Source organism: Barbus barbus (assembly GCF_936440315.1).
Source record: "Barbus barbus genome assembly, chromosome: 30".
In the NCBI taxonomy this organism is placed as follows: domain Eukaryota; kingdom Metazoa; phylum Chordata; class Actinopteri; order Cypriniformes; family Cyprinidae; genus Barbus; species Barbus barbus.
In genome coordinates, this window is record NC_136758.1 from 5,770,416 (window position 1) to 5,788,176 (window position 17,761).

The following is a 17,761-nucleotide window of genomic DNA, read 5'->3' on the forward strand; positions in this document are numbered from 1 at the left end:
ATAATGGGATAGTTTTATAGTTATTTTGACTCTCCAAATAATGGAGAGTCAAGAGATGGCTGGCTTCTCACTGTTCATCTCCAATAATATTGCTGCTAATATCAATGCAATTAATATATTACAAGATATTTGAGATGTGTGACTTATTGCTTGTATATACTGAAATATTTTATTTATTATCAATTAACAATATGTTTAATATGAAGCTTGTTAATAAAATTGTTTTATTCATTTGTCTAAAACTAGGAAATGACTGGTCATGATTTTACATTATAATGTCTTAAAATGCTAATGATAATGCTTAAAACTTTAAATGATAATGTCTAAAACATTAGATTAAAGCAACGTTATAAATTACCATGTTATTGTACATAATACATACGGTCTTATAATAATTATACATGTGATCTGCGCTGTACTGATTGCAGGAAGCAAAGAAAGGCCACTTTATGCCTGTTCAGTCTGATGAAAGAAAGTGCTGCTCCCTTATGCAAATTACTGTTCAGAACCTCATTGCTCAAACAAATCTATTCATAGTCATGCAAAATAGTGCATTATAAAACAAAAATGACCAGATCTCAGTCTTAAGATTTTTGAGCAGAGAAATGTCAACTTATAGAATACGTCTTAACATTTATTCACTGCTAAATAAGTTATTATAAAAAAAAAAAAAACCTGGTAAACCTAAAAGCTAGGTAAACCTGGGTATCATCTGCATAGACATCTGTTATAGGCAATTTGATTCTTTCTTATTATTTGACTTAGTGAGAACATATACAGGCTGAACAAGAGTGTGTTAGTCTCTCAACAGTAGCAAAAAGAGTGCGAGAGTTAAGTTACTGTTTATAAGGTTTGAGAAGAAGGTCTGTCTAGCTGTGGCTAGTTCCACATTGAAAGCATGAAGGCTGTCTTTATAGATGCTATAGTGAATTTCAAGTTTCATATTCCGCCACATCTGCTCAGCTTTTCTGCATTGTCTTTCATACTCTGTACTCCTCTTGATTTTCTCCAAGGTGTTTTTTTGTCTTCCAGTCTTCTTACTGACTTTCAGTCATAATTTCTTTTGTAGGATTTCTGCATTATACAGTTGTGGTCAGAATTATTGGAACCCTTGGTAAATATGATCAAAGAAGACTGTGAAAATTAACCTGCTTTGTTAATCCTTTTGATCTTTTATTTAAAAAAATCACAAAAAGCTAACCTTTCATTGGATAATAAGAATTTAAAATGGGGGGAAATATCATTATGAAATAAATGTTTTTCTCTGATACACATTGGTCACAATTAACGGCGCCTTTTTATTCAATACTTTTTGAAACCTCCATTTGTCAGTTTAACAGCTCTAAATCTTCTCCTATAATGCCTGATGAGGTTAGAGAACATCTGACAAGAGATCAGAGACCATTCCTTCATCCAGAATCACTCCAGATCCTTTAGATTCACAGCTCCATGACGGTGCTTCTTCTCTTCAGTTCACCTCACTCATTTTCTACAGGGTTCAGGTCAGAGGACTGGAATGGCCAGCAGAAGCTTGGTTTTGTGCTCAGTGACCCATTTTTGTGTTGTTTTTGAGGTTTGTGTTTGGATTATTGTACGGTTGGAAGATCCAAACATGGCCCATTATAAGATTTCTAATAGAATCAGTCACTTATTGATTTTTTATCTGTTGGTATTTGATAGAATCCATGATGCCATGTGTCTGAACAAGATGTCCAGGACCTCCAGCAGAAATATAGGCCCACAACATCACAAATACAGCAGTATATTTCATTGTACACATGGGGTACTTTTTATCCCTGTGTTCACCAAACCCATCTTGAGTGTTTGCTGCTAAAAAGCTAATTTTTTAGTTTCATCTGCCCATAGAAGCCAGTCTCATTTGAAGTGCCAGTCCTGTCTGATAACTGAATATGCTGGAGTTTGTTTTTGGATGAGCTAGGAGAATTTGTCTTGAAATCCTCCCAAACAACATGTGGTGATGTAGGGGCTGTTTGACAATTTTTTTAAGGTTTTCTGACCCCGAGACTCAACTATTTTCTGCAATTCTCCAGCTGTGATCCTTGAAGAGTCTTTAGCCACTCAAACTCTCCTTCTCACCGTGCATTAGGACGATATAGACACACGTCCTCTTCCAGGCAGTTTCATTACATTTTCTGTTGATTGGAAATTCTTAATTATTGCCCTGATGGTGGAAATGGGGATTTTCACTGTTCTAGCTCTTTTCTTAAAGCCACTTCACTAATTTGTGAAGCTCAATTATCTTTTGCTGCACATCAGAAATATATTCTTTGTTTTTTCTCATTGTGATGGATGATTAAGGGAATTTGGGCTTTGTTTTCCCTCCTATTTATATTTCTGTGAAACAGGAAGCCATGGCTGGATAATTTCATGTTCATAATCACCCTAGAGTGCTCAAAATTGTGAATATGAATGGGAGTATACTTCAGAGATATTTTACTCTTAAGAATTTCTAGGGGTGCCAATAATTGTGTCCAACGTGTGTTTGAGAAAAACATTTATTTCATAATGATATTTCCCCCCATTTTAAATTCTTATTATCCAATGAAAGGTTAGCTTTTTGTGATTTTTTTAAATAAAAGATCAAAATGATTAACAAAGCCAGTTAATTTTCAGTTTTAATTTTCAGTCTTCTTTGATCATATTTACCAAGGGTTCCAATAATTCTGACCACAACTGTATATGTGAATATTAAAATCCCCTGCAATAGCAAAACAGTCAAACTCTGAGGAAATAATTGATAACAGTTCTGTGAACTCTTCAGCAAAGGCCTGTAAATAATGATAAATAGAATGCGTGGAGCACCTTTCAGCACAATACCTAGATATTCAAAAGACACATACTGACCAAAAGACACTTGCAAGTTGTTGATGAAGTTCACTCCTTTTATTGTTTAAATGTAAGCTGCTGGAAGAGGGAGGCAAAGAGTCTTCTTTTTTGTAGCATTATTCCAGTACCGAAAAGGTTTTACTTTTAGTGTTTCTGCCAAAAATGTTTTGTTTGAGCACTGTGCTGATTTGCTGAAGTTGAAATCTTAGAAAAATCTGAGAAAAGTACATAATCAGGGAGCAAAGCGTGGAGCAGTAAGCAAGAGCGTCCGAACAGTAGTGAAGCCAGAAGCAATTGATCATTGATTGAAAAGAGAATCTTTTTACACCTCACAAATCTACAGGCATTTAATGTGAATGATTCAAAGACTTGTGTAGATCAACAGGTAATAAAGGAAAAGGGAAAGGGAAGTGGTGTGTGGCCAATGCTGCGGCACCCGGGGAGCAGTTGGGGGTTCGGTGCCTTATTGAAGGGTCTCACCTCAGTCATGGTATTGAGGGTGGAGAGAGTGTTGGTTATTCACTCCTCCCACCTACAATCCCTGCCGGACCTGAGACTCGAACCCACGCCCTTCAGGTTACAAATCCAACTCTCTATCCATTAGGCCACGACTGCCCCTGATAAAACATGTGTAAACAGCGAAATGGCCAAAACGATTTGACAGACAGTTTTATAAGCGACCATAGAACATAAAACAATAAGAATTATATACACATATATACATACATACATGCATACATACATATACACACACACACACACGACAATGAATTATAGTGTCTGAAAAACATTCAAACAAACAAAGGATATGATTTCACCACTCTGTAAATAAGATTATATTGGGTTTGGCAGGGAGACAGAGCTCTGATCAGGTTAACACTTTACAATAACTTTAATTTTACAATAACCAATTATTTATATGGTTGCTGTGCAACTACATCATCCTTAAATCGATTTCCTCATTCCAGCAAGTTCTCCACTAAAAGGTAACAGATTAATAACCAGCCAGGTTGCAAATTGTGATATGTAATATAAAATGATGCTGTTATATTTGTCAGTGTGCCCAGCTCCTTCTGAACCAGAGACATGAGGGTTTTGACAAATTCAGGATTCATTAAGGAGGCCTTTAGGGATCGACCTGGTCCAGAGTTTTGCAGAAATGTGTGACTTCATTTTTTGTCCTCCTTTGTTCTTAATTATATCTGTTGTTATTTTGTCGCTCCTGAAACAAAGAAACACAAAGAAACATAATTATCCAGTCGGGTTCAAAACATTAAAGTCATCCATATGCCTCAAAGTGTACTGTAGAAAAGGCAAACATAATCAACTTTAAAAGTATGATAAAAACAGAATTTCTCTTGATAAAAAATGACTGTTGATTATTAGTGTCTGTTGTGTTTGACTTATTGAACAACTGTAATTAGTTCAGCAGAAGTTCACTTATTTGCTAGGTTTGTTTATCCGAGAAGCCATATGAAGGCCTTTTAGACATGGTAGGAAGTTATATAATTTAAGAATAATACTGTTTTTGTGTTACAGAATGTAGTTTTAAGAGATTTTTAGGTGAGAATGTACTTGTTTGAACTTCAAATATGTGGTTTGGTAATAAAGATAACGTTTATTTGAAAATTTGTTTAAACGTTTTTGGAGATGTGAGCACCAAGGATGTCAGCACTCAAACAGCGCTCATAAAGCTGACGAGAACACCTCACCTCGGCCAGATGTTCTGAAATTTATGAGATATATTTGGTTTTGGGTAAAATTAATGGACAGTCTTTGGTCTCATTAATCTATTATTTGTTCCAGAGCAAATCGTTTTGGCAAAATCTCACCATGTTTATGTAACTTCAATGCTGTATGTCAGAGCGCTGCCTTTGTACTTTTGACTGAATTGCCTAGCAACTTTTATGATGGTTGTTGTTGTAGTTTATTAAATATTATTATTAAATAAATAATATTTTATATAACTAATAGTAGTATTTAGTATAAGGAAACAGCATGTGTGTGTGTGTGTTCGTGACGGTGATTTTAGTTACATCGCTATGCGGTTAGATGGCGACAAGAGACTGTTTTATGAGTCAGCAGTAAAGACTTTTAAATTGAAAAATACTAAAGCACATTTTTGAACAAGGAAGTTAAAGTGCAGTTTTGAACAAGGAAGTTATTTTTTCTTTCAAAAAGCTTGTACGCAGGCAACAAATGCACCGAGCAGCGCTGTCATCAGGAATCTCCCTTAACTGTTCAAAAGGATAGTACAAGGCTTTCGGTCATTCAAAATCAAACGTAGCATTAGTTCTGGCAGGTCTCGTTAGTCAAGCTCGCAATCAGCTGACTCTAAGATGATCCCCATCTACCTATAGGAACACAACACCTATCTAAGCATCCATAAGGTCGTCAGTATTATCAGCAGTTTTCACATTGCTCAATAGCTAATTACCCTTCTCCATCCCCAACTCCTCCTCTGTCAGTCAAGATCCAGCCTTCCGATTCTTTTAAATCAGACAAATTCAAAAATGTGTACATAAAATGACTGAACATTAACAATCTGCTACTTTTGTTGGTTCTGTTCTGTTTACCCTGGGGGGGTTATCGCTGCTCTCATCCATGCTAGGCTGCATGGATGCGCAGGGAGTTCTTGCCCAGAACAGAACCATACCGCCAATCCTAATTATATGCTACTTGTCAATCATCTTTGACGATAGTGGTCTTGACAGAACTAATATTTTATTGAGAATATGAGATTGACCTGAAGAATGAATGCTGGATCAGATGCAGATAATCACACTCACTGAGTCATCGCTCTCTCATAATACTCTACTATACATAATACACTGCTTTTACTACAGTAATAAAATAAGCTTTTAAAGGTTGACTGTTTTTTTTTCTAGGCTTGACTCTGTTTATGGGGTGCAGTCTAACGTGCTAATGCTTTAAAATGAAAATAAATTAGTCTTCTTTGTTTGTGCTGGATTCTGCCGTAAAAATTTTTGTTTATGCTGTTTCGGTTTTTTAGATATTAAAATAATATTTAGTGATCATTCTGAGGTCACTCAGCACCCCCTCCAAATGCTCCAAATTTACCCCAAATACACTTATTTGTTTGTGCTTAATTTGTTCTGGTAATATTTTTTATTTGTCTTTTTAAAATATTTTCTTTTCCTAGTCAACTACTCACACGTTTATATTAAATTGATAAATATAATAACCTATTAAACCATCCTTTAATATATAGGCATTTTGGCATAGCCTATTCCACACTCAAGCACACGCATAAAGCTTGTCGCAAAGCACCGGCATATTTGTCACACTTGAAAGATTCAGATCAAACAAATTTTAATGTTACACAAAGATAATGCAAGTAAATACAAAATGCAGTTTTGAAATTATGATTTCATTTAAGGAAAAAAGCTGTCCAAACCTACCTGGCCCTACGTGAAAAATTAATTGCCCCCTCCTGTTAAATCATGAAAGAACTGTGATTAACTACATTATTTTAGAAAGCAGAGTTAAATTTCACTAGCCAAACCCAAGCCTGATTACTGCCAGACCTGTTAAATCAAGAAATCACTTAAATAGAACCTGTCTGACAAAGTAAAGTATGCTTAAAGAGCTACACATCATGCTACAATATAAAGAAATTCAAGAACAAATGAGAAACAAAATAGTTGACATGTATCAGTCTGGCAAGGGATATAAAGCCATTTCTAAGGCTTTGGGACTCCAAAAGCCATTATCTACAAATGGTGAAAACTTGTAACAGTGGTGAACCTTCCCAGGAATGGCCGGCCTACCAAAATTACTCCAAGTGCGCAACGACGACTCATCCAGGAGTTCATAAAAGAACCCAGAACAACATCTAAAGAACTGCAGGCCTTACTTGCCTCAATTAAGGTCAGTGTTCATGATTGAACAATAAGAAAGAGACTGGGCAAAAATGGCATCCATAGTTCCAAGGCAAAAGCCACTGCTGACCAAAAAGAATTTCAAATTAACGACGGTTGTTTATGACGACGCAAAAAATTGTGGGTTATCTGTAGCAGCGAAGGATACACCTGATGCATCCTTCGAATTCCTGTGAAAGAAGGACGCATTCAAAGGTCGCATTCGGAGTGTCCTACTTGCTTTTCTGAAATGAGACAGCCTCGATGACGCATGCACCCTTCAAATGAGACCTTCAGAGGACGCATCCTTCTAAATGAGACACAGCTATTGATTTTTTACAACAGCTCAATAAACAAGAAGTTCATTAAGAGACTTACGTTTTACACAGCATATTGCCTGTTTTTGCTCTATTTTGCCAACAAAAATCATTCCAAACACAGCCACAGCACAGTTTTGCGTCTCTGAGCAACATAATGGCGTTTCATTCCTGAATGAATAAACTGTTTTTGATTCGGTTCAATCGTAATGACTCGCTTATTAACAATGCCACCTATTGGCAGTTTTAATTTCACATTTCGACTATTTTTTTTTCCCGATTTTTTCACGTTTTAAATCACTTCAAATATCAGTATTCAATGTTTTATGTTTAATATCTCAAAACATTATTTATGTATTTGTAATTGCAGGTTAAATGCATTCATGTCTTGCATTAAACATTGTGTAAATACATCTAAATCCCACTTCAGATGCAGATTCTGTGTTGATTTTATTTGCTTGGTAAAAGCCCAAATGTCTTATCATTCTAATTCACTAAAGGTAAAAATGCCCATAAAATATAAAACTCACTTTAAACTTATATAAATAATATTCATGTTTAATCGTTTTAGACACATGCTTTTACTGAAGGCTACCAGGATAATTACAACTGAGTTTATTAAATTCATAAACAAACTATAACTTCTCTGTTTCCAGTTTGTAGCTTGGATCATTCATTGCAACATTTAATATGATTCTCATGTTTAAGAATCTGTTATCTTGAAAAATAAGTTATGCTACTACTGCCCACTGACTTGGTTTTAAACCTATATTATTATCCAATTTATTAGATTTAAAACATCTTAAAATGCACACATGTAGATCAGGAAAATCAAAAATGTATAGGGGCAGCATGCCCCTGAACCCCCCTACCAATCTCCGTTTTGGGACCTCGGTATTTATAAAAACCTGCCTACGGCCCTGTTAGAATTACCAATATTTTGTTCCCTTTAACATTCTTCTTTAAACACTATTTCTGTAAAATGGTGCTTTACAATAATCATGGCAGAAATAATTATTAAATCATGATTTACGTTGATTAGCCCCATAAAACCTACTATGTTTTTATTTTGGGGGTCATTTGTTTTGTGACGATACATTCACACATTAATTATATTCATTAAAATAATTAATTTTACCATGGTGAAAATGCTGAGGTAACGGTTGCTGCACGACCAGTTTGAAGGTTCTGTGCGATTGCCACTAGGGGGAGAAATGCGACAGTCGTGTCCGAATGTCGTGTGCAGTGGAAAGGCGGCTTTACCATCCAATCACTGCGCTGTATTATAGCATGAGGTCGTCTTACAGTGGAGAATTCAAATCTCATGAAAGAGCTTTGCGCTGTAGTGAAATAGAAAATAAATGGGACAAATACACAATGCAATTTAGTGATAGTGTTGATTAGATAAATATGTTTTAAGCTTTGATTTAAATTCACTGAGAGGTGACTGTTCTGAGTGCCAGGGGAAGCGAATTCCAAAGTTTGGGTGTCGCGACAAAACAGGATCTGCAGCCAATTGAAAATAGGCGGAACCTAGGCACACAAAGAACTTCTGAACTAGAAGACCGGAGTGAGCGAGAAGGAATATAAGAAGAGAGTAACTCGGAAAGATAGGAAGGAGCAAGACCTTTGAGTGCCTTGAGAGAAGAATTTTGTATTGCACACAAATAGAGGCAACCAGTGAAGATTAACTCTTTCCCCGCCAGCGTTTTTTTTTTAAAGTTGCCAGCCACTGCCAGCATTTTTGATGATTTTTGCCTAATTTTGATGGCCCTCAGAATATTTTCTTCTATGAATATATGAACATATTATATATTTTATTATATATTTATGTGTTCATGTTTTATCACCACTTGAATGCAGATAGGTTTCATCAGAAATACAACATTTTGGACAAAAAACTGAGAAAAATGCATTTTATCAAAGTAGTGCATTTTCAAGCAAAATACATTCAGATGTCATTATTTCATAAATAAAACCTTCAAAAATAAACACTGAAAATAAATAAAATTGTAAATTGGTAAATAAAATTTAGGCACTGTATTTTATCTTCGAGTGGTAAACTGTGTAACAATTCACAGAATGTAAGGGGATGCCACAACTTTTGCAGTAGAACGAGGTTTCACTTCGCAAACCGTTACGTGCACAAACCCTGCACCTTCCCGCCGGGTGTTGCTTTTTGGAAGTGGACGCAATCGGAACAAGTGCATGAGCTGCAAAAAGGTCATTCACCCTATTTCTGGGGTCAGTGTTGTATGGTGCTCTAGGAGTACTTTCAGTTGGAGGGTCAACTCTTTCTTCCCCATCACTTCCTGGCTAGTCCATGATTTTATAACACTCTGGATGAAAGAGAGGAGAGTTTTACAATTACATTATGGGTTTTTTTGCTTTGTAAATGACAAAAGCATTGAACAAACTGATCTGCAACAAACATGTGACAAATTTCTTTCTCCACTTGTGTGACTTCCTGACAAAAGGGTAGTACCCAATGTTTTGATCCAATTTGTCAACTCCATTCATTGCATTATTGTATTCCACAATGCATGCTGGTTTTTGCTTTGCGATTTTTTTCTTTTTTTCTTGGTGGCCTCTCTGCCATACCTCAACTTCTTCCATGTTGTTCTCATGGCATATTGTGACCATTTTCACTGTTTATCTCGCCATGCCAAGACCATCACATTTTCAGTGTGACACATGATTGTTTCCCCAATCCTAAGGATATCATTTCTGGGATCTCGAATGACTGGTGGTTCACCTCTGTTTTCCTAATTGTACCACAGACATGGGTTTTCAAATCAAGTAGGTGCGTACACAGTGGTACAGAGTTGTAAAAATTATCCATAAATAATCTGTAACCATGACCTGCTAGGCGATCAAGAAGAGAGACAACCGTGTCTTTCAGAGCAGAACTTTCTCCACAATAGGGCTTCATGTTAAAACAGTACCCTGTTTCAGAATCGCACAAGATGTAGGATTTTATTTAATATTTGATAGGTTTTTGAGGATTGTACACTCTGAAAGCTAGGTGCCCACGCCACAGAAGCATACCCTCATCAATGCAAATGTTTGTGTTAGGCTGATACATTTCACAGAATTTGGACACGAGGTGATTTAAAACAGGGCGTACTTTGTACAGCCTGTTAGTGTCATTGGCTGGCCTTGCTGTATTATCATTCAAGTGACTAAATCTCCATGTGATTTCAAACCTGTTGCGAGACATGACCTTGCTGAAGTACGGGGTAGCTAACATTTCATCTGTAGACCAGTACATATCAAGTTAAGGCTTATGAATTACACCAGTGGGAAAAAAACAGCCCCAGGAAGACTTTCATTTCTGAAACTGTGACAGGCTTCCATGCATGAATTCTAGCATGCTGTGAAGTACCACCCATATCCTGAATACACTGATCTGCATACAGGTTGGTCTGATCAACAATGTTCTGAATCAGTTCATTAGAAATGAACAGCTGAAAAATATTGAATCAAGAGCAGCAGCATCACTGACAGGCCCAGGATTTTCAGAGAAGGGAAGGTTTTTTTGGCTGACAATTTATTTCATGCCACTCATGAAAAGGTTCAGGATCTTCAGCTGGATGGTTCACAGTGGCTCGTGTCTGGTCACCAGCAGGACCATGGCGATGTCCTTCACGTGTCTGACCTCTGCCTCGTTGCTGTGCTCTAACTGTAAATAGTTATATGAAGAATTGAAGTTGCATTCAATAAACAGAACAGACACACCTATACATACATACATATGTTTATACACACACACACACACACACACTTATAGATCATGCACACACATACATATTTATGCATGCACAGTGCACACATATATGCACACTATATTACACCAAATGTGCACAAAAAAGAGACACTTTTTTTGGCCATTTCCTTATCTGTCTTACCTCTATTGACTCTGGCACATCGGAACGAAGATTGAGACATCCTTGAATCTCTCCATGAAGTGTCCGAAGTATCGCCGTCTGAACTATCAGTGTCCACACATAAACAGGCCGGTGCACTTCATCCAGATCAACGGGTTATCGGTCTATACATGACACTAGAAGTTTCTGTGTCTGTAAAGGCATCTACTTTGTCCCATATTCAAAATTATCAAAGCACGAGTGATCGGAGTCCAAGTCTATCAAAACCGCCAGTGCCTGTTAAGCTGTATACCTCTTCATTTTAATATGATCTACAATTTTACGTGATGCTGATCATCTTTGAATTGCGCACCCGGAAGACCTGGAAGTCCCGTAACTCATTCAGGACATGCGCTATGGCTTTCCTTACCGTAAAATACCTAGAACACGGATTGCCGTAAAAACTTGTCAATGGCGTTGTCTCTTAATTGATGAGATATCTCGTCAATGGCGGGGAAAGAGTTAAATAGAGGAGTAATGTGAGCAGATTTTTTTTTGTGGAAGTTAACAGTCTGGCAGCAGAATTTAGAATGTACTGCAGACAAAATATGGAGTGAGCTGGTAGGCCAGAGAAAAGAGCGTTACAATAGTCAAGGCAAGTGGTAATAAATGCATGCACTAATGTTTCTGCATCTTTTCTACCAAGGAAAGGATTAAGTTGCGCAATTCGACATAGCTGTCACACTTCACCAGGGAGCAAGGAACGAAGGAGCGAGGAGTAATTCAAAACACGGTCTTTAATAGTCCACACGCGTAGGAGACACAGGAACACAAGGAATGACTTTCGAGAACCGACAAACACTAACTGAAAGGACTGGGGCTTATAAACACAGGGTAACTGGGGAAGACGACGAGACACACCTGGAGCAAATTAACACAATCAGACCGGGGAGAAACTGGGTCACCGTGAACACATGAGGAGCAAAAACACAACAAAATAGTCCAGGATCCTGACAGTAGCTGAAAAAAAAGCAGCTTTGGAGAGTTTGCTGATGTAGTCATCCAAGGTCAGTGATGGGTCTAGAATGATACCTAAATTTCTAACAGTAGCCGATGGAAATATAGAAGTAGCGTCAAGGTCAAAGCTAGAAACATCAGTTTTATCTTTTATTTGAGATGGGGGACCAGTTATTAAAATTTGTTTTACTCAAGTTTAAACTAAGAAAATTAGAGTGTAGCCAGTCCTTTAACTCACTGACACATGAAGATAAGGAGGCCATCGAATGGGTAGAATCTGGTTGACAAGCAGTATATATCTGGATGTCATCAGCATAACAGTGGTTAAAACCATGGCGATGAATTATTTGTGAGGCTGAATGTAGAGAATGAATAGTAATGGTTCGAGAACTGAGCCATGAGAGAACTGAGCCCATTGTTTGATACACAGCAAACAATGATATAGACAGAAAATCCAAAGAAGTGTAAACAAAAAGTAAGTATGCCTTTATTCTTTCTGTTTTAAATATATTTTAACATTCATCTATCTGTATAATGAGTGTGTTGTTAGTCTGTTTTATTGGTTGTTTTCTCCACTCTTTCCACCCTCTACACTCTACACCATTTCTCCAGTTTTACACGCCCATTTCTTGAGTCTTTTCAGATCTAAAGCCCTAAACACACTGCACGATTTCCGGCTGTCCCAGACGAAAGATTGGCATCGTGAAACAATCGTGGCCAATCAGAAATCGCCGTGATTGCTTCATGATGCCAGTCTTTCGTCTGGGACAGCCAAAAATCGTGCAGTGTGTTTCGGCCTTAAGGTGTGAAAGACCAGTGCTGAAACAGGGGGGTTTGACCCTTTAACCATAACAACGTAATGAGCAACAGAAAATAAAGGTGCGTTCATGCCATATCGGAATTCCCATAATTACGAGATTCCAACTTGTAAAAAGCGTGAACTTGTGAACTGGGAGTTTTCTGAGAGCTACCACTTGTACCTCGTGACCGCTCTACCACCTGACCACCGCAGCCTCTGTTTAGGTGTTGATAGTGTTGCCATAGAAAAGCATAATTCCGAGTCCGTGGACAGCTCAGAGTAGAGCGTCACGTGTTGTCATCTCAAAATTACGGTAATTATGTTATGGCATGAACGCAGCATAAAGGTTCGTTCACGCCATATCATAGTAACTGTAATTAAGAGATACCAACTTGTAAAAAGCGTTCATGTCCTCGTAGAACTCATAATTACAATTTGTGAACTGGGAGTTTTCTGAGAGCTACGGCTTGTACCACGTAACTGCTGCACCTCACGTGGAATGTGATGGCGGAGCTTTCAAAGAAAGCTATTACTGCTCTAAAAAGGGGGAAATAAATACATATATAGATACTATAAAGTACTATAATATAAAAACATTATGTAAGGGCTCATACTGTTATTATTTTGTTGTTGTTTATTTAGATTAGCAATATTTGCCGCCATTAATAACAACAAGCAAACAAACAGACTGTTTGTAATTCTTTTTTACCTGACACAGTTTCTGTTCTGCAACATTTAGCAGTAGCATACAAATTTAATGTAATGTGTTTTACAGGTGGCAGTAACATTTTTTACGCAGTCGTGGGTTCATTTTGTTGACTGTCGCTATAGAAACGGATAATCCCCAGGCCGAGGATGTGAACAGTACTGAGTTGAACGTCACGTGTTGTCATCTCGAAATTACTAAATGGTGTGAGTGCAGCATAATATACCTACTCATACGTGTACTCATGCCGCATTGAGAGAGGGCCACATCTCTATTTCACTCATTACCTTGGTTCAGCGATAGTAAAGAGTTTATTATGAAAGTCATGTTTAGTGATAGTTTAAAGATAATTAATCATAATTTGTTTAAAATATAAAATTACTACTAGTAATAAATAATTTCCAATCAGTAGCCCATGTACAACGTAGCTAAGAGTAGGAATTTAAAATACTCTAATACTCTAAACTGGAATTTACTATTTGTGTATTCAGTTGGGCTTATAGCAATCATAGTACTCTCATGGAGTGTAGCAGCAGTAAAGCATGTATAGCAAATTCAGATGCAAGGTTAGAAATAATATTAGCAGCAGCGTGCATAGCAAGTCACATGATTATTGTTGTTAATATAGCAGCGGCAGCAGAAAGCGCTTTAGTTTTAGTACATTTTAGTGATAACTCATGGAGGGTAAATTAACTCTTTAAAGTGCAATAGGCATTTTTATTACTTTGCTTATTCAACAGGTTTTACAGCAGGTTTCGTGGAGCAGCAGTATATTATGCTTAGCAAATTCAGATTAAATAATACAACCGCAACAGCTCGCACAGTAAATTCCTACTACAACATTGTGAATATCATTAACAGCAACAGTGTGTACTTCAACTCAGTATTTAAATGTTAGTGAATATTATCAATAGCAGCAGTAGCAGAAGTTTTGTTGTGTTGGCCGTATCACACTGCATACATTGGGGATAGCTTTTCCTATCGTAACGGGCAGGGCCTGAAGTTAACTTTTTTGACCACCAGTCACTGTGGCAGGTGGATTTAAAAATCCACCTGCCACAGTAACTTTTTACCAGCCAGTTTTTTTTTTTGCCTCATAAAGGTGAAAAATAGAAATCACACAAACATTATTCTTTAACTTGTAAGAATACACATTTAAGTGCTCATTATCAGTAATAATAATAAGTAATAATAACTCTTAGACTATATATTTTTTAATCTTTTTATTCATTGATTTGCTGTGTCACAGACATAGTCATATGTCATAGTCACACCAGGATAGAAAAACAGGTATACACACACACACACACACACACACCGTACTAACTCAACAGATATAAGTTAGACCTTGTTGATGGCTGATTTAGTCAGTAGACAGTTCCTGGCAACTGTTAATTACAGCCTTCAGGAACGTTAAGCAGAAATAAATGAATATTACTGGTAAAGTTACCGGGTACCGGACATTTTCTCACTGGTTCCCAACTCCCAACATACACACGCACACACATCTGTGACACACAAACGTAGTCAGAGAAGGGCCTCGTCTTCTTGCCGATCGCGTGATCGTTCCGAAACAGAAGTCGCATCTTCTCAAACTGCGCTGCTTTCATGGACGTCAGTGCCTTGACCGCTGCGGTCTCCTCCGGAAGCGCAGTCTTTGATATTTTGCAACTTATTGTGTGTAGGTGGCTTTTTGATGACCCGTGGTCCTTAATTGCTTCTAATTTTAAGTTTTTAGTCCCGATTACAAAAGGATTTGACTTCGCTTTCTCTGAGCCATACACTCGGCAGTCACTGCAGTACATTTCATCTGTACTGCGGTGATAAATCAGCCACTCACGAACCTTGCCCTTGTCGCCAATTGTCCACTTTGTACTAAAACGTCGTCTTTTACTTTTCTTTGACTCATCCTCATCTTTTTGTTGGTTGTTCGTTTCAGCTGGCCTCTTTACCCCAGTAATGTGCCGCCACATTTTGAGCTAAAATCCAACGAAATGGCAGACTTAAAAAAAAACAAAAAAAAAACAACAGACGCAAAAAACAACAACTAATGAATCACTCAATTCTCATTGGCTACCCGCCAATGTGGCAGGTAGATTGACAGTTTTACCAGCCAATTGCAAAATTCACCCGCATTTGGCTTGTGGTCGGGTGTTAATTTCAGCCCCTGGTAACGGGTCTATTGACTTTGTCATGTTGTGCTGCTCACGTCTGGCGTAGACACCGTGTTAGAGTAAAATAGGAATTTGCCTATTTGCCTGCTTTTGTTGTTTAAATCAAGTCTTTTTCCATTTGTGACAGCCGTGTGTGTGTTAGGGTATGTGTGTAAATAATACCTGTGCTGTTGAGCAGGTTGTGTCTGGCTCTGATGAAGGCCTGTATATCAGCATCAGTCTGTTTATCTCCAGTTAAAGGAATAGAGGTAGATGAGTATTCAGCTGGGGGCAAGGCTCTATAACACAATGAACAAACCAAAACATGATGCTTCAGGTATAGTTAGGATAGGGTACATGATTGCTCCACTATCAGTATTATCAGCCAGGGCACCTTGCTTTTGATGATGGCTGCTGGGGTTAATTAATTTAAAATACTGCAAGTGATGGACTCATGCATGTTTTTTCTCAAAAAGTAAACGCATAAGGCCCTCTAAAAATATAATCAAAAGACCCATGGCCCCCTACTGGTGTTTTGTCTTGCGTGTATAATAAACAAGCAGATGTGTCTATTGACACAAAGTTACACAATTTATTAAAAGTTGGAAGAGTTGCATTACCATTATATGCACTACCATAAACTGTACAAAATATTTCCTAGGGAAAATGATATATTACATTCAAATAAACTGCATATAAAACCAAACACTCTCCACTATTTACAGTTATATTAAATCAAAATATGCAACACTGCATATGTATTATTTATGAATTAAAAATTTGACACAAAGTGTAGCTACAAGTGTATCTACAAGTAATATTAATGCCCCTGAGCTCAATTTCAAGTGTCCCAGAAAAAAAGCTTATCCAAAGAACTAGGGCTGCAGCCTAAAACAATCATGAATTACAATAATTTAAGTTAGTTCACACAAAAATGAAAATTAGCCTGTGTTTTACCCACCCTCACAGAATCCTAGGTTTATATGACTTTCTTCTTTCAGACGTATCCCATCAGAGTTATATTAAACATGATTATATAGGACATAGGTGTTGTGCGCGCACCTCTGAGATATGCAGGAGCAAAGGAAACAAAGTTTCTTTACTTTAGCAAAGGAAAACCAGTTCCTCTTGGCTTATATTGAAATCCTCTGACATTTTTCTTTACAAATCCTCGTTTTGTGCTTCTAATTCGTGACCGGCGTTTTGTTTTGTTCTCTCTCCATGTTCTTCCACGTATGACAGTCAGCGGAAGTGAGAAAAAAGTGTTTATTACATTTGAAATATGGATATTTATCTTACAAAAACGCATGGATTCACTACAGGAAGCCTTTATTCACCCCCTGGAGCTGTGTGAGGCATGTTTTATTACAGATGCGCACACTTTATTTCACGTCTTCTGAACTGTTCAAAACAAGCATCCGCTTACCCCATTGTAAGGTTTGGAGGGGCCAGGACAATTTTTAATACAACTCCGATTGGATTCGTCTGAAAGAAGAAAGTCATATACACCTAGGATGCTTTTGAGGGTGAGTAAAACACAGGCTAATTTTCATTTTTAGGTGAACTAACCCTTTAAGCATGTCATTTTCCAGGCAAGAGGCTAATTAAGGTTAACTAGTTAGCTTGCTGGCTAACATCTATAAGTACAAATTATGTATCCTTTCAGGTATAATTTGGGCATATTTCATAAGAGTTTGGAAATGAAACCATTCTCTAAAATAGTTTATCAATTTTTTGCACAAAATGAGAATAACCTTATAAACAGTAAGGAGATGAAATGTATCATGAATTTGTCACAAAACTGTTGCAAATAAGGATGAGGTGAGGATCTAAGTGCAGCAATTTAGATTTATTTACACAAACTCAAAACTGGAAACAGGAACTGAACAGAACAACTGGGTTAAACGCAAAGTCCGGATTAGACTGTGAGCACTGCAATGGTTGGCATGACAACGTGAAACCAGACCTCATTTGCCCCAATCGAAAGGATATTTACACTGTCTGAATCGTTCCCTATGACCTACATTGTGCACTATGTGCCATTCACTGTTCAGGAAATACTGTGAACAAGTGACCGAACTCAGCCACAGCTTCAGTGCCTATTTATAGTGTAGGGGGCGGGCGCTTTGCGTTGTAGAGAGCATTTGATTGGACAGAAAGTTTGACGAGAAGATG

At 37.4% G+C, this 17,761-nt stretch overlaps 1 protein-coding gene across 1 annotated transcript in view; it reads right to left on the minus strand.

The window, feature by feature from the left end:
* Positions 1 to 2,887: 2,887 nt before the first annotated feature.
* The window catches only part of kif6 (kinesin family member 6), a 156,904-nt gene continuing 142,030 nt past the window's right edge, over positions 2,888 to 17,761 (minus strand). Inside the window, exons 20-21 of the mRNA XM_079385612.1 lie at positions 15,770 to 15,885; positions 2,888 to 4,069 (exon numbers count right to left, since the gene is read on the minus strand). Coding sequence (XP_079241738.1) covers positions 4,056 to 4,069; positions 15,770 to 15,885 — 130 coding nt within the window. The 3' untranslated portion in view covers positions 2,888 to 4,055. The remainder of the gene's footprint in view (positions 4,070 to 15,769; positions 15,886 to 17,761) is intronic.